The sequence below is a fragment of the Myotis daubentonii genome, chromosome 5, assembly GCF_963259705.1.
Source record: "Myotis daubentonii chromosome 5, mMyoDau2.1, whole genome shotgun sequence".
Lineage (NCBI taxonomy): Eukaryota > Metazoa > Chordata > Mammalia > Chiroptera > Vespertilionidae > Myotis > Myotis daubentonii.
In genome coordinates, this window is record NC_081844.1 from 15,894,291 (window position 1) to 15,922,268 (window position 27,978).

At 41.8% G+C, this 27,978-nt stretch overlaps 1 protein-coding gene and 1 pseudogene across 5 annotated transcripts in view; both read right to left on the minus strand.

Annotated features, from left to right (window-relative positions):
• Positions 1 to 10,909: 10,909 nt before the first annotated feature.
• The window catches only part of PPP3CC (protein phosphatase 3 catalytic subunit gamma), a 93,931-nt gene continuing 76,862 nt past the window's right edge, over positions 10,910 to 27,978 (minus strand). For 2 of the 5 annotated variants that reach the window (XM_059696015.1, XM_059696010.1), the window contains exons 11-15: positions 22,764 to 22,790; positions 21,753 to 21,834; positions 21,076 to 21,173; positions 12,965 to 12,994; positions 10,910 to 11,420 (exon numbers count right to left, since the gene is read on the minus strand). In XM_059696015.1, coding sequence (XP_059551998.1) covers positions 11,209 to 11,420; positions 12,965 to 12,994; positions 21,076 to 21,173; positions 21,753 to 21,834; positions 22,764 to 22,790 — 449 coding nt within the window. In that variant the 3' untranslated portion in view covers positions 10,910 to 11,208. The remainder of the gene's footprint in view (positions 11,421 to 12,964; positions 12,995 to 21,075; positions 21,174 to 21,752; positions 21,835 to 22,763; positions 22,791 to 27,978) is intronic. The other 3 variants (XM_059696013.1, XM_059696011.1, XM_059696014.1) reach the window with 3 other exon arrangements.
• LOC132236258 (U6 spliceosomal RNA) lies at positions 19,974 to 20,073 on the minus strand (annotated as a pseudogene).

Below are 27,978 nucleotides of genomic sequence, written 5' to 3' on the forward strand. Positions count from 1 at the left end.
AAGAATGTTTAAAACATGCAATTCCTGACTAGTCAGGAGCACTGACCTCTTTCCCCTCAGACTGTCAAATTTAAAAAATGACAATAGCCCTCTGGTGTGACTGCCCTGGATTGGACCATAAATATATAGGTCATATAATAGAGTTGCATCTTATTGGTCACGCATAATAAGGTTGCATCTGATTGGTTAATTCTTGGTACCAGAAATCCTTATGTATAAGTATGGGCCACCTGACTTTTTAAAAAAATCACTTTGGAGCAAAAAGGGTAGATAATTACTATTTTTTTTTGAAATCAATCAAAACTATACCTATTTTTTTACCTGATTGGCAAAAAACACACACACATATGTTTTGATGTGCTGCATGAGATGAAAATCGCTGCACTAGTGTTTTTCAAGTGCATCATTCAACTCAAAAGTTGAAAAGGGCGGGAATGGAGAAAAGATGAAACAATTTTTTTTAAAAAATGTCTACAGTCATTGATGCCATTAAGTTTATCTTCTCTCAATTCAGTTAATGGGCTACCCTGGTTGTGGTGAACCAGCAGGAAACAATATCACAGACCAACAGCGGGAGGAGGGCTGTTCCGGCTGCGGAGAAGCTGAGGGGAGAGGCTGCTGGCTGGCTCCCAGTGTCTGGGGGCTGCACTGGCACAAGGGGGACCGTTAGGTGCACACTTGGAGGCGGATGCAAGGTTCTAAGGAAGAGCTTTTAAAGGATCACAGGGGCTCGGAGTCTGCAGGTGTGGGGTAGGCACCTTGTAAAGGCACGTATTACACTGAGCAGGGAGCTGAAGGAGGTCCCCTCTTAGGCCCCCCAAGACTCAGTGATTCTCCTGGAAAGCTGGGAGGGAGAGCAGCCCCACTCGGAGAAAACAGCTGCCGACAGGAGGGCTGGTGGCAGTGCATGTGCCCTCCTGTGAAGCTTAGACACCCTGGTCACCGTCCTCTTCCCTCCCCCGGGGACAAGAGCTGCGCCCCTTTCCCTTGTCGCCAGTTTTGCGCCCCACCTGTCACGGTCCTCACGGCCAAGAGGGGCCATGCCCCTTCCATGTTCTTCCTTGCTCTCCAATGATGGTGGCGCCGAAGATCTTCCAGCTGCAGGAATCCTGGTCATTCCCCCTTCTCCCCAGCAGCGAGCTTCTCTTATTCTCTAGGGCTCTAACCTGGACTCCAAGATAAATATTTAATGTAGAGGGTGCAACTGAGCTGACCAAGGTCCCCACTTCCTGCTTCTCACAAGGCTACCAGCGTCATCTCTATGGGAATAGAGAGCCAGCAACAGCGTTGCAGGAAGCCGCGCAGGCTGTGCTGGAGCCCGGAGCTTTTCTCTGGGGCGGTTTGACCTCTGCCTGTCTCCTGTCACCCAGGCTCTGCCGGGCTCACACAGCTCTCAGCTCGGAGCCTGCTTTGCTCTGGCGCCCATGGAAGTCACTCTTCTTCCCAGAGTCTTAGACTATGTGCTTGGCCCAAGGAGGAGCTTTGCAAGGCCCCCCACCCTACTCCCTGATGCCCACCAGCCACAGAAGAGAGGATCAGAGATCAGTGGGAACAGAAAGCATAAGGCACCATGACCAGCACTTTTTCTGCCCGTATTTAGAGACAAGAATCGTCCCTCTTTGAAAAGTGGGAGATGAAAGGGAAAAAGCAGCAAAGTCCAGAGATTCAGCCCAGAACCAGGTGTCTGATTTCTCAACTCCTCCCTCCAGCCTCGGCTCTACTTGCTGCTGCCCCAACCCGCAGCCAGCTGGCATGGTTTAGTGAGAGGCTGGGGCTACAAGGCTGTGCTAGGTAACGCGGCTGTTGTCAGCAACAGAGCAGATTCAGATTCCTTTCATCCTAACGCATTATCTCCGGACTCCCTTATCATCTCACAGGCCCTCCCTCCTGGCGACTCTTCCCCCTGACCCCCCCTGACCTCACCCCCTGGCACTACCTCTTGTCAGGGGGCCACCTCTGCCTTCTCAGAGCCACCTGAGCCATAGTAAACACAGTTATGTAACTGCTCTGTTTTCCTAGCCATCTGATCCTGTCAGCCGTGTGCCCCACCCCCATCCTTTTGTTCTGAGGATTACCCCCAAGACACCCAGTCAACAGAGGTCTGTCCATGTCCGTCACCCTGAGGGATGATTAGCCAAGAGACTACCAATAGATGTGGCTCTTCCCAAGTGGGGCGGGGGAAGAGGGTGGCTGGCTGTACAGCTGTACAGGAATGCGGGTCACCGTGAAAACCAACCTCTGTCACCAAGGGGAAGGGTGAATGGAAATAGCACTGAAGTCGTGTTTTATTGTGAGTGAGGAGGGTGAGCAGAGAATTCAGTTTTATTTCTCAAGTGGGAAAAAGGAAGCAAGGGATCCCAGAAGACATAAACCTGAACTCTCATTTCTTGAGGAGTGTGTTTATCTAGCACAGGGAGCCTGGCATCCGAATGGCACGCTCAGATCTACCCTGAGCTGGCACCCGGCACTGTGCCCCAGCCCCCATATTGGACAACGGAGGGGTGCTGCTCTCCCTTCTCCTCCACAGGGATGGGCTCCGACACCCTCTTCAGTTAGGCTTTAAGCGGGTTTTTATCTGTGCTCTCAGAAGAGTGCTCTCTTCCTGCCAGGAGAGCTGAACAAACAGACCAGAATGGATTAGCGAAGAAAGCACGGTTCCTTTCAAAGAGTTGGGACCTCTCTAGAGAGGAAGACCACGTAGTGAGGAATTGAAACCAAGTCACTCAGGCACAACAGTACAAATCCCGATGATGTTGCATCCTCTGGGCTCCACCCCTTTCTCCTGGGTCCCCTCCTGATTCCAGCTCCTGCCAATACCAAGTTCTCCTGATGGCCCTCATCCAAGCCAAACCTTCCTGGGAACAGAAACAACTGAAGAGGAACACGAGAGACCCATGGTGAGGCTTGGAGGACCTCCCTAAGCTGGCAGCAGCATGACCTGGGCCCTTGGAATCCAAGATTTGGGGTATCGTCCCTGTAAGGAAAGGGATCTCGAGTGAAGAAGTTCCCACTCCAGGTCAGGTGTGGGTAGTGTGGGCAGCCAGGGTGAGTGAGTATATCCCCATGGGAATAGAGCATGAGGCTTCCAGGCCTGCCTTGCACAGACCTCCTTTCTATAGCACCCATGAAGGAACTGGGACCTATTCAGGCTCCTCAGTGTCAATCGCATGAATCGCCAAGGCTGAGAAAGGACGCGGCCTTTTGTCCAGTATCTAGTCTATCTCCAAGGAAGCCTCTGCCCTGGCATCACCCGCCGCCCCTCTCCCCTCCGTTTATAGACGAGCGCACAGCACCAGGCGCAGATGGGTGCCTTGGAGAACTGCGCTGGAGGAATGAGCCTCTTTCAGTTCTCACGAAAGTAAGAGCAAGCGGCTGACAGCTCTTCAGAAAGCAGAGTTTAAAAGGCAAGGATAAATAAGTGATGACCTCAGAGGGAAGCCCAGCCAAGTGGACTCAGCCACAAAGGGCACACAGACCAGGAGCTGGGAAACTAGGTCTGCATCAGCTTCTTTCCTAGCGCGGGCACACTCAGATAAGGAGGATAAGAGGGCTGCGTTGCCGGCCAGTGGACATCGTGAGGTAGTGCTCTGGCCTCCAAACAAAGAATCGCCTTGTCTTCCGCCGCCTTGAGTTCTGTGATGAACCTTCTCCTCAACTGCAGCAACGTTATAAAGACGGCCCCAGTTACCATTAAGTTACTAGCCCACTGCCTCAACATTGAAGGCTTTTCCTAAAACCCGAAAGTCATGATACAAAAACAAGGCCATGCAATTACATAGAGCAGGCAAGGAAGTGGGACTCAATGTCCAGGGAGAGGTAACCGTTACTCATTTCCGGGCTTAAAAATATTCTTTCTCACAACGCTGGAAATAGGGTAAATGTGGTCTCATTTCATTGAATGTTTAGCTGGGGTATAAGGACATTGCTGAGCCAGGACGCCATTTATTGGGAAAGATCCCAAAATGCATACTTGGCTTCTTCGAAATTAGAAATCTGGGCTCGTTTCCTGGCCTATAAATTGTACTGTGGCCCCTGATGTCACTGTACGTACTTACAGTGAACTTGCCTCACTCAGGCCTGCAGGCCCTGGGTTCAGACTTCCTCCTTCACTGCATAACCGATAGAATTCCCTCCTGGACACGCTGTCTACTCCAAGGGCCCTGCGCGCTTTTTCTATCCCTGCCCCGTTGTTGCTCAGTGGAATTTACTTTTCCTTGTAAATCCGCGTATTTCTTCTTGTCAGAGGAATCAAGAGGATGGCCCAACACTGCCTTTCCTGAGCAGTCCACCTCACCTCCACATTCAACTCTTCTCTGGCTCCCGCAACTTCTCCTAAGACAGAATTCATCCATGTCTATTATTAGGACCACTTGCAGAGTTCTTAAACCCCCGTCATAATTACATCTTTTGCAAGGGTTTGGTTTCCTGGGACGTTTTCCTTCTGTGTCTTTGAGGAGCAGCCTGTCCTGGAGAAGCCACACGAAGAGCTGGGACTTGAACGTGTTAGTAGCGGGCAGAGTGCCAGGAAGGAGGTTGGGCAAGGGAGTGGGTGCTGAGTGGGAGAAGTAGACACGCCACTGCAGCCACCGAGCTGGTCTAAAATGAGCGGGTGCAAGCGGCAGAGGAAGCGTCTTTCTCTGTGAGGGGATTCCTTTCCTCGAGAGCGGGATTGCTTGGCATTTCCAGAGACCGGGCCAGACGTCCAAGTCAGGCTTTCCCCTCTTGTGGAAGCACCGAATGGTAAGAGCCAAGTATAAGTGCCCCCACCAGGAAATACACACAGGGAGCCAACATTTAATTTTAAGAGTGTTTTCTTTTCTTTTTTAAAGATGACTTCCAATTTACAGTAAGAAAGTTTTAACAAATTTTCTTGTTCACAAAACAGTTGATAAATGATTTCTGCCAATAAATAACATTTCCACCATTCTCTTTAACATAACTGAAAAGCAAGTAATCTCTAAACACAAGGAAACAACCCATCATCCAGAGAAGCCTTTAAAAAAGTACGCCACCAGTTAACCGCATACATCTGACCACCTCGTTAGGAAGGAAAACCAGATCTTTTCTTGGAAAATACCTGCTGACATTTCTATTAGGAAAAACAGCTATTGGTCACAGTGCGCCAAGAAAGGAAAAGCGAGGGTTCATGGCGGCATCTTCCAAAAGGTGCTCTGACAGACAAAAGACGCATCTTTATTGCCCCAGGTCAAGACCCGTGGTAGGCCTCCTCCCTAGGACATGCACTGCACTTTAACATGGAAAAAAAAGTTATTTGGAAACAGTTAGTCAAGGGAGGGAAAGGAGTCTGGGCACGAACTTACAGGAAGGCAGTGTGCATGGCCCCCCTTCAGAGCTGCCTGGAGGGACGGTCGACGGCCATGTCCTCACTTCTTGATCTTAAGCCATGTAGACTTGTCATGAGGATGTAGAAGAGAAGGTACATAACCCTATCTCAGACAAAGGTGTTATTTAGCAAGGTTGCTGGGGCGTGAGGCCAAGGCCTCCTGGGAGGGAATATACTCTCCAGGATCATCTTCACCTTTGTGACTGCATAGATGAAGGCAGAAACCCTGACCCATTCACTTCGGCTGACTAGACAGAGGCAGGTCAGGCCCAGCCTCAGAGTAACACAGGCTCCCTCTTTCACACTGTCGAAGGCACAAAGCCCTACTGTTCACACAGGTCTCTGCTCGACTCAAGACAAGAGTAACAACCTTGTTTCTTGACCACACAACGTTCTTCCTCTACACCAGTGGTTCTCAACCTTCTGGCCGTTTTAATACAGTTCCTCATGGTGTGACCCAACCATAAAATTATTTTCGTTGCTACTTCGTAACTGTAATGTTGCTACTGTTATGAATCGTCATGTAAATATCTGATATTCAGGATAGTCTTAGGCAACCCCTGTGAAAGGGCCGTTCGACCGCCAAAGGGGTCGCAAACCCACAGGTTGAGAACCGCTGCCCTACACACATCTGCTCTTTGTATGGCTTTCCTACAAGCACCTGATCACCGCAGTGCTGAAGAGGGACCTGTCCTCTGGGTAATCCAGACCCCCCTCCAGCTAGTGTTGAGGCTCCCTAGGCTGCCCTCCACTCCCTCTTACAGCAGATTGCAGAAATGATGCGGACCAAGTGCTAGACAAGGTGGTATCCATGGTTCTAACCACAAATAATTTAGGAAACGGCAGCCTCATTCCCACAACTAGGGGATTCGTCCTCCCTCTGAAACCTTTTCTGCCTGGGTAGGGAACACTGAATAAAGCTTTGAAAAAAGTGGGTTCCACGGTTACTGTAACAACTATAATAATACGGGGGATTCTAGAATGTCCTCAACAAGTCTTTATGGGTTTGGAAGTAATTTTCAGCACCAACACTGAAGGGGAAATATCTGATAATTAACACAAGAAGAAACTCTAAATCAGTCAACCTGGGGCAAGCTCTTTCTAAAAACCGTTTTCACTGACTGGTCACCCAGATTGGTCAGGATGAACTTAATTCCCAAGACTGTGTGAAATCTATTTATAGACAAGGTACAGTAAAAAATTCTGGCTATTGTCTACAATGTTGGCATAAAACAGGAGGGCAGAGGAAACCACTCTTAGCCATTGTCACTCTGCGAGGCTGGAGACTCTCGTGATGCCAGAGCAGGAAGCCCTGCTGTACCTCGCACAGACATGGTCTGATATTTTTATTTTATTTTATAAATATATTTTATTGATTTTTTTACAGAGATGAAGGGAGAGGGATAGAGTTAGGAACATTGATGAGAGAGAAACATCGATCAGCTGCCTCCTGCACACCCCCCACTGGGGATATGCCCGCAACCAAGGTATATGCCCTTGACCGGAATCAAACCTGGGACCTTTCAGTCGCAGGCTGACGCTCTATCCACTGAGCCAAACCAGCTAGGGTTCAAACTTTGTGTTTTAAAATTACTCAGAAGAGGATCTAAGGGACAACACCAGGCTGAAAGGCCCCAAAGTTATCCAATTTGAAGAAATCCTACCCTTGTCATTAATATCATTCTGTGACAATATAATGAGGAATTTTTCTTTACTTATTTTGAACTTATGTCCAAGTTATCAGGAAAAGAAACTATAGGAACAAAAAGGCAGTGTAAATATAGATAAAAGGAGATGAAATATATTGATATTCCTGAGAGTCTGATGCATCTGTCCTAGGCAAGGAGCCACATCAAGCCCACCAGAGTGTGATGAGCAATTTTTATTGCACTGATCAATATCTAGTCACAAAAGGCCATGGAATCAATAGTGTCTGTACCCATAACTGGTGTGACCTCGCCGTTTTAAAGAAAGCTGAGGCTGCTTTTGTTTTAGCATTCTATTACACACACACACACACACACACACGGCTTATAGGTTTGTTTGTTTTTTTTTTGCTCCAAATATTCAGAACACAGAGATATAAAAAGGATGTGTTTTGAACTGATGTTAGATGAGTAGTTTTTTTTTGTTAATTCTCACCCAAGGATATTTTCTCCATTAATTTTTAGAGAGTGGAAGGGAGGGGGAGAGAGAGAGGAGATAGAGAAACATCAATTGATTGCCTCCCACATGCGCCTGGGCTAAGGCTGGGGATCGAACCTGCAACCCAGGTACGTGACATGTCTTTGATCGGGAATCATACCCATGACTCTTCAGTGCTTGGGCTGGCTTTCTAACCACTGAACCACACCAGCCAGGGTGAGTTTTTAAATATCTATTTAAAAAATCGTCATCTGGTCAATTTGAAATTTCACATGATGTGGATGTAGATGAAATTGGGAAAACTGGTCCTTAAGAAGTGTCATGTCTAAAATGGAATTCCACAAATGTTTATAAAGAAGCCCTCATTTCGGCCCCCACCCCCCCAATAAGAGAAGTTGAAGAAAATAAGGTCCCTGTGGATCTTAAAGTGAAGGAGAACAAGAATGAAGTATTTTTAGGATCTTTAGAGCATGCAGGGGGGAGACTGAGTAGAAGAGGCTTTGAAAACAGCAATCCTCAGACCTCTGACTGCAGTTAGAACGTTCGTTGAAATGATGGAGATAGTGGTCCTAAGGCAAATTCAGGGCAGACAATCAGCCATCTTGGGAGTTGCTGTTTAGATTAAAATGTTTAAAAATATGCTATACCCTCCAATGAAATCTGGAATGAAGAACAAGTACTGTGATTACAATTTATTCCTTTTTAAAAAGATTATTTATTGATTTGAGAAAGATAGAAACATCAAATTGTTGTTCCACCCATTTATGCATTCATTGGTGGATTCTTATATGTGCCCTGACCAGGAATGGAACTGGTGACCTCTTGGTGCATGGGACAAGGCTCGATCCATAGAGCCACACTGGCCGGGCTATACAGTTTTCTGGGGAACGAATCCATAGCCCTGGCCTATTGGGACGATGCTCTAACCAATTGACCCCCTCCACCCCCCCCACCCAGAGTTTATATTCTTAAGGTTCATGCCTCTAACCCAGCCGTGGGCAAACTACGGCCCACGGGCCGGATCCGGGCCGTTCGGCTGTTCTATCCGGCCCACGGAGCCGAAAGAGCGGAGGGTTCTCTTGCTCTCCCCTCCGCTCCTTCACCAGCAGCAGTGTTCACATGTATTAGTTCACACAAACACTCCATCCATGCTTTTGTTGCGGCCCTCCGGTCCAGTTTAAGAACCCATTGTGGCCCTCGAGTCAAAAAGTTTGCCCACCCCTGCAACCTGTCTTCAGTCAGAGCCGCCAGCCTATGTAGGTACACCGAGTGACAGTGGCACTTTAGGAAGCTATCTGTACCTTACAGATACACTTCACACACAGCTTTTTAAATTCTTGAAACACACACCCCAGCTATCCACAGAATATCAGAAATACCTTTTCCTTTAGAATTCAACAGGATTTTCAAACCTAACGTCCTTCAAGACCTGTTGCTGCTGCATTTTAAACTCCAATTTTCTTGAATGACGACTTCTCACCTCTCTGCTGTGGCGGATCCTTCAACAGCTCAAAGGGCACCTGTGAGGTACATCCTTTGGCCATGCCTGTCAAGGACACTTGCTTGACCGCACTGCTTCTTTTTGAGAGGATAATAAAGATAGTCCTACATAAGCATCCTTTTGACTAGCACAATATTATTTCTTGCTTATATGGATGTATAATAACTATTCCACTACTTGCCTGCGACTGAAGCCCATAAGAGTGGTTTCTACCTGTGGGTTGTGTATGTAAAACAACCACCTCAGTGAAGAGGAGAAAGGGATAAGGGACCCCATCTATCAAATGTGTCACGTGGACTGACTTTCACTTTAGGTGAGACTTCCAGAACAGCGGTCTTTTCTCTCCTGGGACGGAGAGAAGCAGGCTGAGGATACCCAGGTGACGAATTCCATTGTAAAGAAATGGCCATCAGTAAAGATTTTTTCTCCCTTCTTGCACAGTTTTTACTGCAACCCAGCACGAGATCTTTTATCTCTGTCCTCAATATCCTTCTTACCTTTTTTTTTTAATATGGTTTTTAATCCTCACCGGAGGACATGCTTTTTTATTGATTTTAGAGAGGAAGAGGGAAAAAGAGAAACATCTATTGGTCCCCCCCTCACCCCCGCCCCACCCCCACGGACAGAACCTGAAACCTCATGTGTCCTGACAGGAAACAACTTGTGACCTTTCAGTGTGCAGGATGATGCTCTAACCCACTGAGCCACACCAGCTGGGGATCCTGCCTATCTGTTTAAGCAGACTAATTCACGTCATCAAATTACAATCCCTTCAATGCTCTGATCTTTGTCATAAACAGACTGGAAACTGTTAACAAAAGATATAGAAAACAGAGATATTTCTAATGAAATAGTTTTTTGGATAAAGTTTGTGTTGTCCTTGAAGTTCCCAACATAAGGTCTTACTGTCTGAGATACGTGCTCTTGTGCTGGACTCCGACAGCCCAAATGACATGAAGGAATTCCATAAATATGCACTTTGGTGTAGTGTTGCCCAGATATACACACTTACTGCAAAGCTGGCCAATGAGTATTATGACATAGCACCTGTCACCAGGTAAAACCAAAAATGGGAGCCCAAGAACCCCCGAGGTTTTCTTCCCAGTTGGTTGTGACTTGAAAAATCAAGGGATGATTATTCAAACATTATATCTGAACACTTGTCTTCGTATTCCACAATATGCTGACAGACAGTTCAACCTGATGAGTGTTGAAAGATAAACACCCTGTAATTGATGTAGAAGATATGAAATTCCTCACTTGTCCAATGCCCTTTACCAAGACCTCCGATTCATAAGGGATCATTCTACCCTAGTCTGTTTTCATTATCCCAGTTGATTAAAAAAATACTGACACAGAAAAAAGGACAATGGGAGAATAGATGCTATAATAGCTGATGCAATACACAGCAGGGCATCAGTGCTTATACTGAAGGTTGTACAGAGGGCATTTATAAAATATTTAGACATGTAGCTTCCTTTGTAGACAGAGTAAATCACCTGGGGTCCAAAAATGAAAGCCAAAGAATCTGGCAACATTTAAGAAGCCTCCAAAGTTTTAAGGGAAGTTTAAACTAGCCATGCCCAGAGCTAGATGAATGAATTTTAAGTAATTCCAAGAAATCCCTCATTACCTTTTATTCTGCCTCACCAGAGCACAGTGAAAGGAACTGAGAGTCCAGAAGAAAGTGGGTTATGGAAAACATTCCCCTTGGCTCTTAAAATCACTGGGTTCGGTTATTCACTTACAAATTCTACTATAATCAAGTTTTCCATAAGAAGAGAAGTTTAAGCCACTGACATCTAAGAGATCTTCTTCAATGGTACCATGTAGAAAGGGAAACACCTTCCTGTGTTTGAAAAGTTATTAGTCTGCAATGAAAGACATTACATTCTGAAAACAAGAGAAAGTCTGGCTGGTTCAAGTCAGAAACCCAGGGTGGAGGTTTCCAAGGCCCTTTTATTAGGAGAAGGTGCCTCTTATAGCACAAAACCTCACATATGTATCAGTCAATCAGATCAGTTCCTAAAAATTAAGAAGAAAAGGGAAAACAAAACAGATGCACTGCTTATATTTATGTTAGACATAAATTAGAAGAATTTATAAAATGGTCGCCTTTCTTCCAGAATAAATGCAGAGTGTATGTTATGAATGCACCTCCAGGTTTAAGTTGCTTTGTTTTGTTTTCCAATAATAAATAAATAAATACAATTTGCTCTTAAGTTTTGGGTCCACCTGTGCCACTGCAGGGCTCTGAGTCATGGCTGGCCTTTTTCCCCTTCTCGCTCCTGTGCGAAGTATTAGATTGTACGGGGGTTGTCAACTTCCCTTGGCTATCTTTTCGGGGTGGCATCCGCTCATTAATTAGGTCCAGACCTCGGGCTTCATCAAAACTCCGGATCCTGTGCTGACGCGAAAACCCTCTGATGGCTACAGAAAAACAGGAAAGGGAGGAGCTCAATTAGACAGCAAAGCGACAAGCTTCAAGTTTCTTAGCACACAGCAGCCTCCTAGAGAAAAACACAGAAGAGTGGCCAGGGAGCACAGGGCTGGTGAGGATAATAGGCAATATTTGATTTGAATTAGCTTTGACTTGAAGCTACCAATTCTTTTTTTTAAAAATATATTTTATTGATTTTTTACAGAGAGGAAGGGAGAGGGATAGAGAGTCAGAAACATCAATGAGAGAGAAACATTGATCAGCTGCCTCCTGCACACCCCACACTGGGGATATGCCCACAACCAAGGTACATGCCCTTGACTGGAATGGAACCTGGGACCCTTTAGTCCCCAGGCCAAAGCTCTATCCCCTGAGTCAAACCGGTCAGGGCAAAGCTACCAATTCTTAAGGCCCCCAGGGCAGCTGAAACTGTGAAAGTAATTTTCATAGGAGCACAACACAATTAGTCATAGCAGAAGTATACCTGACAAAAAGGAAACAAGTTCCTCCTTAGTCCCAGAACATTTGGGAAAGAGTTTCTTATGCCAGAAACGTGCTCAATGGGAGAAAAAAAAAAGGAAATGCTGGAATAATAGAACAGATTAAACAGAGTAGTTACTTAAGCACAAACATTACATTGACCACAGAAAAAAAGCAACAAAAGAACTAGTCTTTTTGTTTATAAGGACAGCTTTTTATCTTGCACAACCAGGAGCTGAACATAAGTTAAAAGCCATCTAAAGAATAGCTTTTAGATATTTTCTTTGATTGAACTTTTGTATTGTCAAGGAAACTATTCCCATTTTGAATCACCTTACCTAATAAAACAAATTTATAAAACAATATGAATTACAATGGTTTTCATCCACAGATTGCAGATTATTTGTTACTTCAAATTTGCTTTCATAGAAACAAAGATAATTTAGCTTGACTGCCTTAGGCCAACCTCAGAAATTAACCAAATTAACTTCCTGTCTACTCTTGCCTCTGCTCTTATTATCGTTGGATAAAGAGGTTGGCCTGTTTGAATCTCTAATAATCTCTTATATATGGGAGAGCTACAGCAGAGGTTCTCAACCTTCTGGCCCTTTTAATACAGTTCCTCATGTTGTGACCCAACCATAAAATTATTTTTGTTGCTACTTCATAACTGTAATGTTGCTACTGTTATGAATCCTAATGTAAATATCTGATATGCAGGATGGTCTTAGGTGACCTCTGTGAAAGGGTCGTTCGACTGCCAAAGGGGTCACGACCCACAGGTTGAGAACCGCTGAGCTAGAGGATTAACCCACTTGGTCCCTCTTGACCAGTTGCCTACGCTTCAGCCATTGCATTAAAACAGCCCAGAAAGGACTTTAGCTGTGGAGAGGGTCATTTGTAATACTTTGTGAGCATGCCTAGAAATACCTATTCCTTTTCTCACGGTTACAGTTCTGGTGATGCAATAATAAAAGATTCCAAATGTAGACAAAGCTTTTTAAAACCAGTAGACAGACACATGATCACATCTATCACAGGAATATGGCCATACCTTCCTGGGCCTCTACCGCTTCTACTGTGGCTGTAAGAGGCAGGAGCAGTGGCATGCAAAAATGAAGACAGAAAACGAGTGAGTAAACCAACAGCAATGCTGCCAGCAGACATCCTGGGGTCCCACCTTTTAGCCTATTCCCATCCATAATAAAAGTCCACTAGTTAGAGAAGCAAGGGGATTATTGTGAAAACTAAATTGGGGGCAGGGGCAATGTGAGGTAAGGAGAGTTTCTAACATTTCAGGGAGCATGGGAACCTTTCAGCTAATGGCATCTACACCTAAGTCCATGGAGTCAGTCAAGCTGACTATAGAAACCAAGAGTTATGTTGCTTTCCTGATTTTATTTTTTTCTGCTTTTTACTTTTTTATTTATTTACTTTTTTGTTGTTAATCCTCATCCGAGGGTGCTTTGCCATTGGCTTTTAGAAAGAGTGGAAGGGAGGGAGAGACACACAGAGAGAGAAACATCCATGTGAGAGACACATGGATTGGTTGTCTCCTGCACTTGCCCTGACCAGGACATGGAATTGAGCCTGCAACTGAGGTATGTGCCCTTGACTGGAATCGAACCCAGGACCCTTCAGTCCAAACTGGCTAGGGAGCTTTCCTGATTTTAAGTAGCCAGATGCTAATTTATGTCTTGACATTCACATAGAGTCAAATAATTTAACATTACAACCATTCTTGGGTAATAGCTCAGATGGTATTAAATGAGCTGCTGCTGGGTCCTATTAAAAAAACATACCTAAAATTACTTCTGATTGTTCTCAAGCAACTTATGTGGAGTCCAATTGTTTTAAATTACTTAACAATAAAAGAAGGCCTTTGAATAACATACTGGCATTTGAAAGGAGAGAAAACCGGATTATAAGTGAAGGGTTATATCTTGTCCAGGTGAGGAGTACTAAGCTGGCAAAGGCATAAAACTGTTCAATTCTGGATACAATTCATGTACCATCTGGGATTAGAGATACAACAGAGGCTCATATTTCCAACAATGTGACTTTCATTCACTGTGTGAGAGAGAAGCCCAATTACTAAGAAGGCCTTCGTCCTCAGAGAGAGAAAAGGAAACCATTTGTACCAATAGGTAAACTTCACTGCATCTTCTGTTAAGACAGTAAAAGCCCTAAAATATGAAAAGGTTATAGGTTGTAGTAGCAAGAACGATCCTATTAGGAGAACCCTGTCAGTTCCACAAATACCAACTTTTAAAAGAAGGCAGGGAAGAATAATGAACAGTAACAGCTTGCCCAGCCTTAGGCTTTATATATCCGCAAGACAGGAGAAATGGGAGAATGGAAAGTTAACTTCCTAACACAATGTGAAAATGGAAACTTGGAATCAACTTATCAAGTGCTTACATTTGTCAACCATATGTAGGCATGTGCTAAAGCAATGTCACAACCTCTCTAATCTCCTCAAATAGAACAAATAAACTTTCTCAAGAAGACCATAATGCCTTCAAACAGTATATCAAGCCCAAGTGTGAGGAAGAGGGAGAACAAAGCATTGCCCGAAATTGTATACCAAGTGTTGGCCTAATTATAGTTTAAAAGCTATGTGGCAAAATATGTACTAGTATTACATTGTTTGGGGCCCTCCTAGAATTGCTTTTTGCATTGGGTATCTTAATACCGGCCTGGGCCCTAACCGGTTTGGCTCAGTGGATAGAGTGTTGGCCTGCAGACTGAAAGGTCCCAGGTTCAATTCCGGTCAGGGCATGTACCTTGGTTGCAGGCACATCCCCAGTAGATGTGTAGGAGGCAGCTGATCAATGTTTGTTTCTCTCTCATTGATGTTTCTAACTATCTATTCCTCTCCCTTCCTCCCTGTAAAAAATCAGTAAAATATATTTTTTAAAAAGATATCGGCCTGGCTGTAGCCGGTTTGGCTCAGTGGATAGAGCACTGGCCTGCAGACTGAAGGGTCCCAAGTTTGATTCTGGTTAAGGGCACATGTTCAGGTCTCAGGCTAGATCTCCAGTAGGGGGCGTGCAGGAGGCAGTTGATGGATGATTCTCTCTCATCATTGATATTTCTATCTCTCTCTCTCCCTCTCCCTTCCTCTCCAAAGTCAGTAAAAATACTTTTAAAAAAAGATACCAGCCTATGTTGAAGGGCATTTTAGAAACAGTCATTTAAAACTGAGAAACGGACCTTTTTTCTTTACTGAAATAGAATTTATCCTATATAATAAAACCCTAATATGCAAATTGACTGAACGGCAGAACAACCCGTCGTTATGACGCACACTGACCACCAGGGGGCAGAGGTTCAATGCAGGAGCTGCCCCCTGGTGGTCAGTGCACCAAAAGCCGGGCTCACAGCTGATGAGTGCAGTGGTGGTGGCAGGAGCCTCTCCCACCTCCGCAGCAGCTCTAAGGATGTCCAACTGACAGCTTAGGCCCAGGACCCTCCTCCGAGTGCACGAATTTCGTGCACTGGGCCTCTAGTATACCATAAAATTGACTTGTTTAAAGTGTACAGTTCAATGATTTTAATAAAGTTGTGCAAAGTTTATTCACTATAACCTATGGTTAGAACATTTTCATCACCTTAAAATAAACCCATTTCCCTCTCTCATATCTGCCTCTTAATCCTAGATTTGCTACTCTGGTTATTTCATATAAATGGAATCATACAATATGTGATTTTAGTTACTGGCTTCTCACACTTAGCACAGTGATTTTCTTTTATTTTTTACTAATCCTCACCCAAGGATATTTTTCCATTGATTTTTAGAGAGAGTGGAAGAGGGAAAGACAGAGAGAAATATCGATGTAAGAGAAACACATTGATTGGTTGCCTCCTGCACGTGCCCCAACCAGGGCCAGGGCCAGGGAGGAACCTGCAAACAAGGTATGTGCCCTTGATCAGAACCAAACCCAGGACCCTTCAGTCCGCAGGCTAATGCTCTAGCCACTGGGCCAAACTGGCTAGGGCAATTTTCTGTTCTTTTAAAATAAATATTTATTTACTATTTATTTATTTGTTTATTATTTGTTGTTGTCATTAATCATCACCTGAGGCTATTTTTCATTGATTTTTAGAGAGAGTAGAAAGGGACAGGAAAGACATAAAGAGAGAAACATCGATGTGACAGAGACACATCTACTGATTACCTCCTGCATGTTCCCCAGGGGGGTGGGGGGAATTGAACCTTCAAACCCTTGACTGGGAATTGATTCAAGGCTCTTCAGTCCATAGGTTGACACTCTAGCCACTGAGCCAAACCAGCTAGGGCAGCACAGCAATTTTCAGTTTCTTTCATCTCATGGCACACATAAAAATTCTGTGGCACACCAAAAATAAATATTTTTTGCTGATCTAACAAAAAACATAGGTATAATTTTGATTCATTCACACTGGTCAGCTATTGTGTTGACTATTGTCATTTTTAAAAAATATATATTTTATTGATTTTTTATAGAGAGTAAGGGAGAGGGATAGAGAGTTAGAAACATTGATGAGAGAGAAACATCAATCAGCTGCCTCCTGAACACCCCATACTGGGGATGTGCACGCAACCAAGGTACATGTCCTTGAGTGGAATTGAACCTGGGACCCTTCAGTCCGCAGGCTGACGCTCTATCCACTGAGCAAAACTGGCTAGGGCACTATTGTCATTTTTTATTTGACAATCTAAGGGAAAAGAGGTTAGTGCTTTTAACTAAATAGTCAGGTATTGCATGTTTTAAAAATTCTTGTAGCATACCAGTTAAAAATCACTACCTTAGCATAATGTTTTCAAAGTTTATTCATGTTGAAGCATGTATCACTACTTCATTCCTTTTTATGACTGAACTAGTGGCCCGGTGCACGGATTTGTGCACATTAAAAGAAAATTAATTAGAAGAAATATTTTAATATCGTTATTTGCCCTTTCTCTATAACAGAAGTGTGGGAGATGAAAATTAGTAAAATGTATATGAAAATAATATGCAAATTGATAAATAAATAATAACAACATGATAACAATAAAAACATGATATAAAAACAACATTGGTAAAAAAATGACTGATAAATTGATTAAATTTATTCTAATATCTCCCTGTATACTGATGCGTGTGATTGGCGCCAGCGAGAGCTTTATATATATCGCACATGTGTGAGTCAATGTTTATTTTTATTATTTTTATTTATTTTTTAAAATATATTTTTATTGATTTCAGAGAGGAAGGAAGAGGGAGAGAGAGATAGGAACATCCATGATGACAGAGAATCATGGATTGGTTGCCTCCTGCAAGCCTCCCACTGGGGATCGAGCCCACAGCCAGGCATGTGCCTTTGGCCGGAATCAAACCTGGGACCTTTCAGTTCTCAGGCTGACACTCTATCCACTGAGCCAAATCAGCTAGGGCTATTCATTTATTTTTAAAAAATATGTTTTAATTGATTTTTAGATGTTTTTTATTGATTTTTTTTAGAGAGAGAGGAAGGGAGGGGGAGAGATAGAAACATCAATGAGAGAGGAAACATTGATCAGCTGCCTCCTGCACACTCCCTACTTGGGATCAAGCCCACAACCTACACATGTGCCCTGACAGGGAATCAAACCGGTGACCTCTTGGTGCCTGAGATGAAGCTTAATCCACTGAGGGTCGACGTTTATTTTTAAATTGCCAGTACGGCCCTAGCCGGCTTGGCTCAGTGGATAAAGCGTTAGCCAGCGGACTGAAGGGTCCACATGCCTGGGTTGTGGGCTCAATCCCCAGTAGGGGGTGTGCAGGAGGCAGCCGATCAAAGATTCTCTCTCATCATTGATGTTTCTATCTCTCTCTCCTTCTCCCTTCCTCTCTGAAATCAATAAAGAAATATGTTAAAAAATAAATAAATTGCCAGTACGCAACGTATGTACCAGCCGGTGGGACAGATTTACGGTCGGTCACTTAGCCTTTTATATATATAGACAGTATTCCACTGTAGGGATATACCACATTTTGTTTACCCATTCATTAGTTGATGGGCATTTGGGTTGTTTCCATTTATTGGCTATCACAATGAATGCTATGAACATTTAAATACATTTTTTTGTTTGGATATTTTAATTTCTCTGGGATATACAACTTTGGAGTGGAACCGCTGGGTCACATGGTAACTATATGTGTAATCATCTAAGGAACTGTCAGATTAGCTTTAAAGGGCTGCACCATTTTACATCCTCACCAGTAGTGTATGAGGGTCCTAATTTCTACACATTCTTACCGACACTTGTTATTACCTGTCTTTTTGGTTACAGCTTTCCTACTGTGTGTAAAGTGATATATCATTATAGTTTTAATTTGTATTTCTTTGATATCTAATGATGTTGAACATCTTTTCATGTGCTTATTGACTATATGTATTTCTTTGGGAAATGTCTATTAAATTTTTTTACCAATTTTAAAATTTGAGTTATTTGGCCTTTCTTTTCAACCATTCTGTGTGTTGTTTTTCACTTTCTTTCTTTAAAAAAAAATACTTATTTATTTCAGAGAGGAAGGGAGAGGGCGAGAGAGATAAAAACATCAATGAGAAGTACCATTGATCAGCTACCTTCTGCACGCCCCCTCCTGGGGGTTGAGCCCACCATTGACTGGAATTGAACCTGGGACTCTTGAGTCCACAGGCTGACGCTCTATTCACTGATCCAAACTGGTTAGGACCCTTTTCACTTATTCATGGTTCCATTTGCAGCACAAAAGTTTTTAATTCTGATGTAGTCTACTTTATAACTGATCTGTTTTTTATCTTATTGTCTTTATGAATCTTATTCATTTATTGGATTCCCTCTTTATTTTGGCTACTAAAAAGCTTAGATCACATCTGAGGCTGCCTAGTGGCTTTTTTTGTGCTCCAATTTCCAAGTATATTTATTTTATTTCACTTGCTGTGCGTATACTGTAATTTACTCCAGTCCCTCTTGGAACAAGGTGGCACCTAAATGAGTATATGCTATAAGGTCATATGGGCTATTGTTGATTGAAAGCTCTCCAAGTAAAGTTGTATGAAAAATGAAAGGTCTTATTCAACTAATGCTCCAGAGTTTGTCAATGAACCTGTGCAACTGAGACTTCCTCTAAGTGGCAGATGACAAAGAAAATAGAAAAGCTTAAGTAGAAACAACTCAATACAACAAGGGGGAGGACAAAAAGGCAATGAAACTCTAGTTTGATTTGCTAATGCTTCAACTCCACTTTTCATGCCCAGAACTAGTCATCCAATAACATAATCTCATGTCTCTTCCCGTTGCTTGACTAGATCTATGTTAATCTGTCAAATATCAATCTTTCCATTCCAGGGTTCCACGAAGCCCTCTCCTTAGAAGTCAATACCCATATAATTTTTAGAAGGGACACTGCTTGGAGAGGTGACTGTGGCACTGGAGTGGGATATGGCTTGTAGGCAAAGAGACAAACATCCTCTCTGAAAAACTCTATCCAAAAAAATAAAGTATATATATCCCTGTGTAACTACCACCCAGAGAGTGATATAGAACATGCCTACTCCAGAAGTCCCCTGTGTCCCTTCTGGGCCAATACTCTCCCTCTAAAGGAAGTCCATTCTGACTTCTATTATCACTGATTAGTGTGCCTGGTCCTGAACATCATATAAATCAGACAGTCGGTGTCCTTTTGGGTCTAGTTTTTTTTAGTTCACCATAATGTCTGTGAGATTTAACCATGTTTGGCATGTATTTGTAATGCTATTTTTTATTGTTAATAGCCCATTATATACATATAACATATTTATATATTCTACTATTTATTGATGGACATGTGGGTTGTTTCCCATTAGGGGCTATTCCAATAAAGCTAAGGTGGGCATTCTAATGCACAACCTTTGGGGGATATATGCACTAATTTCTCTTTGATAAATACCAGGTGTGGAACTGCTGGGTTATGGGGTAGACATGTTTTGCTTTACTGCCCAGAAAAGTTTTCCAAAGTGTTTGAACAAGCCGGCCAGCAATGTATCTAGTTGCTAGTTCTCCACAAACTCACCAACACTTGGTACCGTCAGTTGTTGTTTTTTTATGTTTCACAAATTTGTGTGTCATTCCTGTGCAGGGGCCATGCTAATATTCTGTTTCAATTTTAGTATATGTGCTGCCAAAGCGAGCACTTGTCAGACTTTTTCATTTTGATACTCTCTTCTGTGAGGTGCCAGTTAAACAATTTGGACCATTTTAAAAACATTGATTGCTTGCATTTTTCTTATTGAGTTATAGTTATGTATTATATTCTGAATACAAGTCCTTTGTCAGACTATGTATTGCAAAAATCTCCCAATTTATTGTTTGCCTTTTCTCTTAATCATGCACTTTTGTGAATAGAAATTCTTAATTTTAATAAAATTTAATTATTTTTTCTTTTAAGATTAGTACTTTTTGTGTTCTATTTAAGGGCTCTTTAGCTGCCTCAATGCCTATTCTCCATTCTTTCTCTTAGAGGAGTTTTACTGCTTTTACCTTTTACATCTAAGTTTTAATTCATTTTGAATTGATTTTTTGTATATGAAGAGTCAAGATTAATTTTTCCCCCAGTAGAACATCCAGTTGCTCCAGTAACATTTATTAAAAGAAGTCCCAATTAAAAAAATTATTTTTTAATTAAAGTATAGTTGACATTTAACAGTATATTAGTTTCGGGTGTACAACATGGTGATTCTACATTTATATACCTTATGAAGTGATCACCATGATAAGTCTAGTAGCCACCTGTCACCATACATAGGTATTACAATATTATTGGTTATATTCCGTGTGTTGTACATTGCATCCCCGTGACTTATTTTATAATTAGAAGTTTGTACCTTTCTCCCCCCTTCACCTTTGAGCCCTCCTCCTCCCCTTCCCTCTGATAACCATCAGTTTGTTCTCTGTATCTGTGAGTCTGTTTAGTTTGTTAATTTTTTAAAAATATTCCACATATAAGTGAAATTATATGGTGTTTGTCTTTCTCAGTCTGACTTATTTCACTTAGCATAATACCCTCCAGCTCCACCCATGTTGTCATAAATGGCAAGATTTCATATTTTTATTGAGGGAGCTCCAATTTTTCATTTTAACTGACTGCTAGGTAACAGGAGCACCCCTTCCTTGAAAGGAGCATTCCTCATACTCACCTGTCTCAATAGTCTGCTTTCCCCCTGAGAGGACACCCAGAGGGAGTGTCCCTGTAGGAGTCAGGCCCTTGAGAGTCAGCACACTCTCACTTTCTTCCCTGCGAAGGAAGAGCAAAGCCCTGGGTTAATGCCAGGTGTTAACCACTCAGCAATTCAAAGGTACTTAAAGGAAGTTACAATGCATAGGGATAGAGAACAGGTTCTCCTTCTTACTGCCCCTTCCCTGAACCAAAGAAAGGGATATTTTCTCCAAATATTCCAATTTTAAAGAATCTGCCAGGTCTTACTTTTCAATTAAGGACACAATAACCAAGTGTTATTTTAATGCTTCCCATATATTATCTCATTTAATCCTCTTAATAACCATATAAAGCAGGTTTCATTTTTAATCACTCTTTTATAGACAAGAAAAATGAGGCATAAGATTACACAGCTAAGAATGTATTCATAGGTAACCTGGCTCCAGAATCCACACTAAACTACTGCATTTGAGTTCATACCAAGTGAATGTTTACCAGAACATTGCTAGTCATTCTAACATATAGGTCTGATTCTAATCTGCACTTGACTTACAGTTCTAACACCAAATTCTAATTCTAAAAATTCTGTTCTGAAACCAGCTTCTAATGTACTCTCAAATGCTCTCATTCCCACACTTTAACGACAGACATCCTTACCGAAGAACTGAAAAGACCCGGGCCATCTTCCCAATGGCTCTGATTTTATTCTTGATGATCTCCTTTCGAACTGCAGTGAGTCCTTTAAAAATACAAAGAATTAGTGAATTAAAAGAATGTGTTAACATATTAAGTTTAAAAAATACAGGATGAAGCATCTTTCTAAGTTAAAGAAACTGCCATAAAAAAAAAAAAAAGAAATCAAGGCTCAAGTTTGTTTAAATAAAAATCTCAGGAAGTTCTGAGGAGCAAGAGAGAAAAAATAACCACAAGAGAAAAAGATTAAGTAAAAAATGGAGGGGCCACATGGGCACATCTATGAGAGGAAGGAACTTATTTGCGGTTCTGAAATGTAGAACACAGAGAAGAGTGTAACACACACATATAAACAAAGACAGTTGCGACAGCAAAGATCTCTTTTGAGAAAGCTGTGGGCAACCTTAGGACGCAGGGTTGGCCTGCGAATGGCAAGTGATGATTTGAGCAGCTGTCTTCTGCATGCAAACACAGCACCAGGTGCCTCCAGAACTTAGTGAGGGCTACTGCTGCGTTCACTCTACAATCCTCACTTCCAAACTGGCGAGGATTTCCTCCCATTGACAACTGTGCAGTGCAAATCATGAGGACGGGTTGAGGCTTTTCATAAACATCACAAAAGTGAATGCATGATTTCATGGCCTTTTCTCATCTAAGATTCAGAAAACAGCTCACACATGAGACGCCAAGGTCCAGCATGCACCATGTGACAACACTCAACAGCCAGAAAAAGAGATTGCCCCCCCCCCCGGCCCACTCCTCACGCCCCCGCCCCCACCCCCACCTCCCATATCCCCCAGCTCTCGATATCCTGCAGGATCATCCAGCAGGTCCAGGGAAAACATATTCATCAAAACAGAAAGGCAGGATGAAGACCCTGTCTGAAGGTGTTCAACTACAACTAAAAAAGTCCGATAGACTTTTTAGTGGGACAGACAGTGAATATTAAGCTCTTAACACATTTTAGTATGATACCTTTCTGATAGCTTGAAATGTAGTGATCTTCAGGGAGAAGAGACACCAAGAAACAAGGAGATGGAGATAGGAATATGGGAAGAGCATTTAAGTTTACATGGAAGAGAGAAAAAAAATCAAAGTGAAATGCAATGGGAGAAGCAAGCTGTTATCTTGATCAGCTCAGAAAAGAACCCCCCGGCATCCTGACAGAATGTTCAATTATGGACTTCTGGTCAGTCATTTTTCCACTTGTTGAATGTTTATGGTTTTATACTAATTCACATCTATTATTGTCCAACATGTTTTATCCAGAGAGATCATGAAAATAAAATTAGACCAACAAAAAGACTTTTTTGTAGACCAAATGACATTGGAAACAAGGAACAAAAACAAAGGACAGAACAAACAGCTTACAACCCTCTTAATAAGAGCATTACATTTTTGAATGGATTCAATATATTTCTATATCTTTTTTCCTTTTTTGAGTTTTATATTTTCTTCAGAATCTCAAGTTCATCAAGTTACTTTTTGCTGTTGTCTCTTAGATACCTTCCTGAGTGTCTGGCAATCCTTCATGCTTACTCATGATTAAGAGTGAGGGACTCAAAAACTTTCAGAGTTGGTGGTGGACTGTTGACTTGGAGCTTTAGATAGAGTGATCAGATTGGGTCTGTTTTAGAGAATTCTCTCTACCAGTATTGAGTATGCATGCATATAGTCACTTATTTCAATTCTTTTGGTAAGGTACTGATCCCTCAATTGCACAGTATCTCCCCTCCAGAAATTGTTTGGTTTACCTTTTAGAGATTAGCCTCCAGACTTGGAGAAGAGGCAGTTGCTCACTAGCAACCAGGACTTCAACTGTCTTTCCAAAAGCTTTCACCCAGTCTCCTTATTTAGGCTCAGTGCCCATCTCCCTTCCCCCACCCAACCCACAGTCCCCAATTCTCTCAACTGGTGCTACCAATTCCTTTGCTTTTTGAGGATTCTGTGCTGGAGCTCAGCATTCCCCATTGGTAAGTTCAACTTTAGCTTTCATGAATCAGCAAAGTCAGTTAATAATAATGTGTTTTCTAGCTTCAGAAAGTCCTATAAAAATCTCTGGGTTTGTAGGTTTATTAAGTTTCTTAACTTTTAAAAAAAGACCTCAACCAAAGACAGAGAGAGAGAGAGAGAGAGAGAGAGAGAGAGAGAGAGAGAGAGAATCTATTGGCTGTCTTCTATTCTTCTATATATGCCCTGACTGAGAATTGAACCAGCAACCTTTCGGTGTACAGGATGATGCTCAACCAGCTGAGCCACTCTGACCAGGTACTTTCTTAACCTTTGTTATTGTGAAGTATGATAGACATACAGAAAAGTACACAAACATGTAACCCAGTGATTTATTAAAAAGCAAATGCCCATATAATCACCACTCAGGTCAATAAATAGAACCTTGCTAGCCCCTCCTAATAATTACAGTCTCTGTCTTCTCCCCAAAAATCATTCTCTTGAATTTCATTGAAATCATCTTCTTACTGTTATTTATAGTTTTACCATGTAATCATGCATCCATAAGCACTCGTTTTCGTTTTTTAACTTTATGGAATTGGAACAATCAAATATGCATTTCTGTCCAGCTTCTTTTGTTCAACATTCACCCGTGCTTTTCCTGTTGCTGTAGTTCAATGTCATTATTGTATACAACTCCACTATATAAATATGGCCCAACTTATTTCTCCTTTTTACTGTCAGTGGTCATTTGGGCTTATTCTAATCTTTGGCTATTTTGAATTAGGCTGCTGTGAATATTCCTGTGCCTTTCTCTTCACTGCATGTATTTCTGTTAAGTATATTTCTAGAATGAAAATGTTCAGTTATAGGATACATGTATGTTCAACTTTGGATAAAGTTTGGCATTACCTACTAAAGTGGATGTACCAACTTAAACTTCAGGGTCTGACATTCTTGCTACTTCACAACCTGGCCAACATTTGGTGTTATTCATCTTTAATTTTAGAGACGATCTGGTGAGTGTCTAAAATCATCCATTGTTTTACTTTGCATTTTCACAATTACCAATGTGGTTGAATATCTTTTCATATTTTTCTGGACATTTGGATATCCTCTTTTGTGAAGTGCTTGTTCAAATCTCATTGATTTCTATGTAGTTCATTATATATTTTGGCAAGTTCTTTCTTGGTTGCACTGCAAATATCCTCTCCCAATCTTTTTTCAAAAAATACTTTTATTGATTTCAGAGACAGGAAGTAAGAGGCAGAGAGAGAGATGGAAACATCAATGATGAGAGAGAATCACTGATTGGCTGCCTCCTGCACCATCTCCCTAACCCCACCCCGGGGATCAAACCCGGAATCTAGGCATGTGCCCTGACCAGGAATCGAACCATGACCTCCTGGTTCATAGATAGATGCTCAACCACTGAGCTACCCCGCCTGGGCTCCTCTCCCACTCTTAATAGTATTCTTTGATAAACACAAGTTTTTACTTTGAACACAGTCCAAGTTATTAATAGTTCCTGTATGGTTAGTGCTTTTTGCATCCTGTTTAAGAAATTTTCCTCTAACCCAAGATCATGAAGATATTCTATAATATAAATACTAGAAGATTTATTGCTTTGACTTTCATATTGAATGTATTGATCCATCTGGAATTTACTTTTGTGCCTGTAATATGATAGGGGTCAGGTTTAATTTTTACTCAAATAAATATCCTTAATCTATGAAAAATACTATCATTTCCCTACAACTCTGCAGTGCCACGTCTGATGAAAATCAAGTGTCCATATATGTGTGGATCTATTTCTGGATTCTCGAGTCTGTTTTAGTGCTTGTCTGTCCTTGCACTAATAATTCTAATTACTCTAGCCTTATAGTAAACCTATCATATAGTACAAATCCTCCTACTTTATTCTTCTTCTATTTTAGCTATTTCCATACAAACGTTAGAATCTAACCTTAGCATTTCCATATAAAATTTAGAATAAAATTGTTAATATTTGACTATGAATCTATATATCAATTTGGGAATAATTTATACCTTTCTAATACTGAATCTTCCAACAATCTATAAATATGATATTTCTTATTTAGATCTCTTTCAATTTATCTAACAATACCTTATATTTGTTGCTTAGGTATCACACAGCATTTGTTAAATTTATTGTAAATAGCATATTAAAAAATTTTCATTTTGTTCGTTGCTGGTAAATAGGAATACAAATGATTTTTACTGATTTTTTATCCAGCAGCTTTACTACCTGCACTTATTGATTCTAATAATCTATAGACTCTCTTAATTCCCTGTACACATTCATATCAATAATGAGTTTTATTTCTCCCTTTCTAATCTTTATACCTTGTATTTCTTTTTTTTGCCTTACTGCTTTGGATACTACTTCTAATATGATATGGCAGAGAGGTATTAACAGCTGGAACCTTTGTCTGATTCCAAACACTAAGGAAAGCTTTCAACACTTCACCATATGATGTTTGTTATAGGTTTTTTGTTTTATGTTTTAATATATTTTTATTGATTTCAGAGAGGAAGGAAGAGGGAGAGAGAGAAACATCAATGATGAGAGAAAATCATTGATCGGCTATATCCTGCACACCCCTCACTAGGGATTGCGCCCGCAACCTGGGCATGTGCTCTGACCAGGAATCAAACCATGACCTCCTAGTTCATAGGTTGATGCTCAACCACTGAGCCATGCTGACCAGGCTGTTAGAGGTTTTTATTAATATACTAGAGGTCCAGTGCATGGATTTGTGCACCAGTGGGATTCCTCAGCCTGGCCTTCAGGAATTGGGCCAAAACTGGATTTCCGACACCTCCTGAGGGGTCCTAGATTGCAAGGGGGCAATCCAACGGTGCACGATCAGGGCTGGGGAGGGACCGAGGGAGGGCTCCAGGCGTGTCCGGCCCATCTCACCCAGTTCCAATCGGCTGTACCGGACCAGAGCAACAAGCTAACCTACTGGTCAGAGCGTCTGCCCCCTGGTGGTCAGTGTGCATCATAGTGACTGGTCGAACGGTCAAATAGACACTTAGCATATTAATTAGGCTTTTATATACAGAGATTTGTCAAATTAATTTTTCTCCCTCTAAAAAAATATGACTTCTTCACTAAACCTCTTTTAAGAAATCCATTGTAAATGAAAGATGAATCTTCTCTAATGCTGTTTCTACATCTACTGAGAAAATATGTTTTCTCCTTTTTTTCCTGTTAATGCAGGGACTTATTGTGGTTGATTTTTTAAGTAACAATTTTATTTTAGAATAGTTTTAGTTGTACGTAAAAGATATGAAGATAATATAGCGTTCCCTTATACCCCACACCCAGTATCCATTATTATTAACTACTAGAGGCCCGGTGCACAAAATTCGTGCATGGGGGGGGTGTCCCTCAGCCCAGCCTGCACCCTCTCCAATCTGGGACCCCTTGGGGAATGTCCAACTGTGGATTTCAGACATCCCTCTCACAATCTGGGACTGCTGGCTCCTAACCACTTGCCTGCCTGCCTGCCTGATTGCCCCTAACCGCTTCTGCCTGCCAGCCTGGTTGATGCCTAACTGCCCTCCCCTGCTGGCCATCTTGTGATAACATGGGGATAGCCATCTTGTGACATGGGGGAAGCCACCTTGTGACAACGTGGGGGTGGCCATCTTGTGATGTGAGGGTGTGAGGGTCAATTTGCATGTTACCTCTTTATTATATAGGATTTCCACTCTATATATCCCAGTATATACTGATTGAATTTTGAATGTTAAATCTTCTAAGATTTCTAGAATAAATCAACTAGGTTGGGCAGCATAAATCTTTTATGTATATTGTTAATTTCAATTTGCTTAGGTTTTGTTTAGGATTATTAGATCTATATTAATGGCCTTGTCATGTTTTAGTATCATAATCATACCGGCCTCATTAAGTAAGCATCTTTTTTATTCTTGGGATAAATTCGTGTTAAGATTTGTGTTGTTTCTTTCCAAAATATTTGGTAAATGTGTGAAGTTTTCTGCACCTAACATTTTCTTCATAGAAAAATTTATCAATACAGACTTTATTTCTTGGTAGGCATGTGATTATTATGATTTCCTATATTGTTTTAATTTGGGTAAGTTTATTTTTCTAGGAATTTATCCATTTCATGTAAGTTTTCAAATTTACTGGTATAAACTCATTCTTATTTTGTTAATGTGCATAGGATCAGTACTGGCATTGAATAAT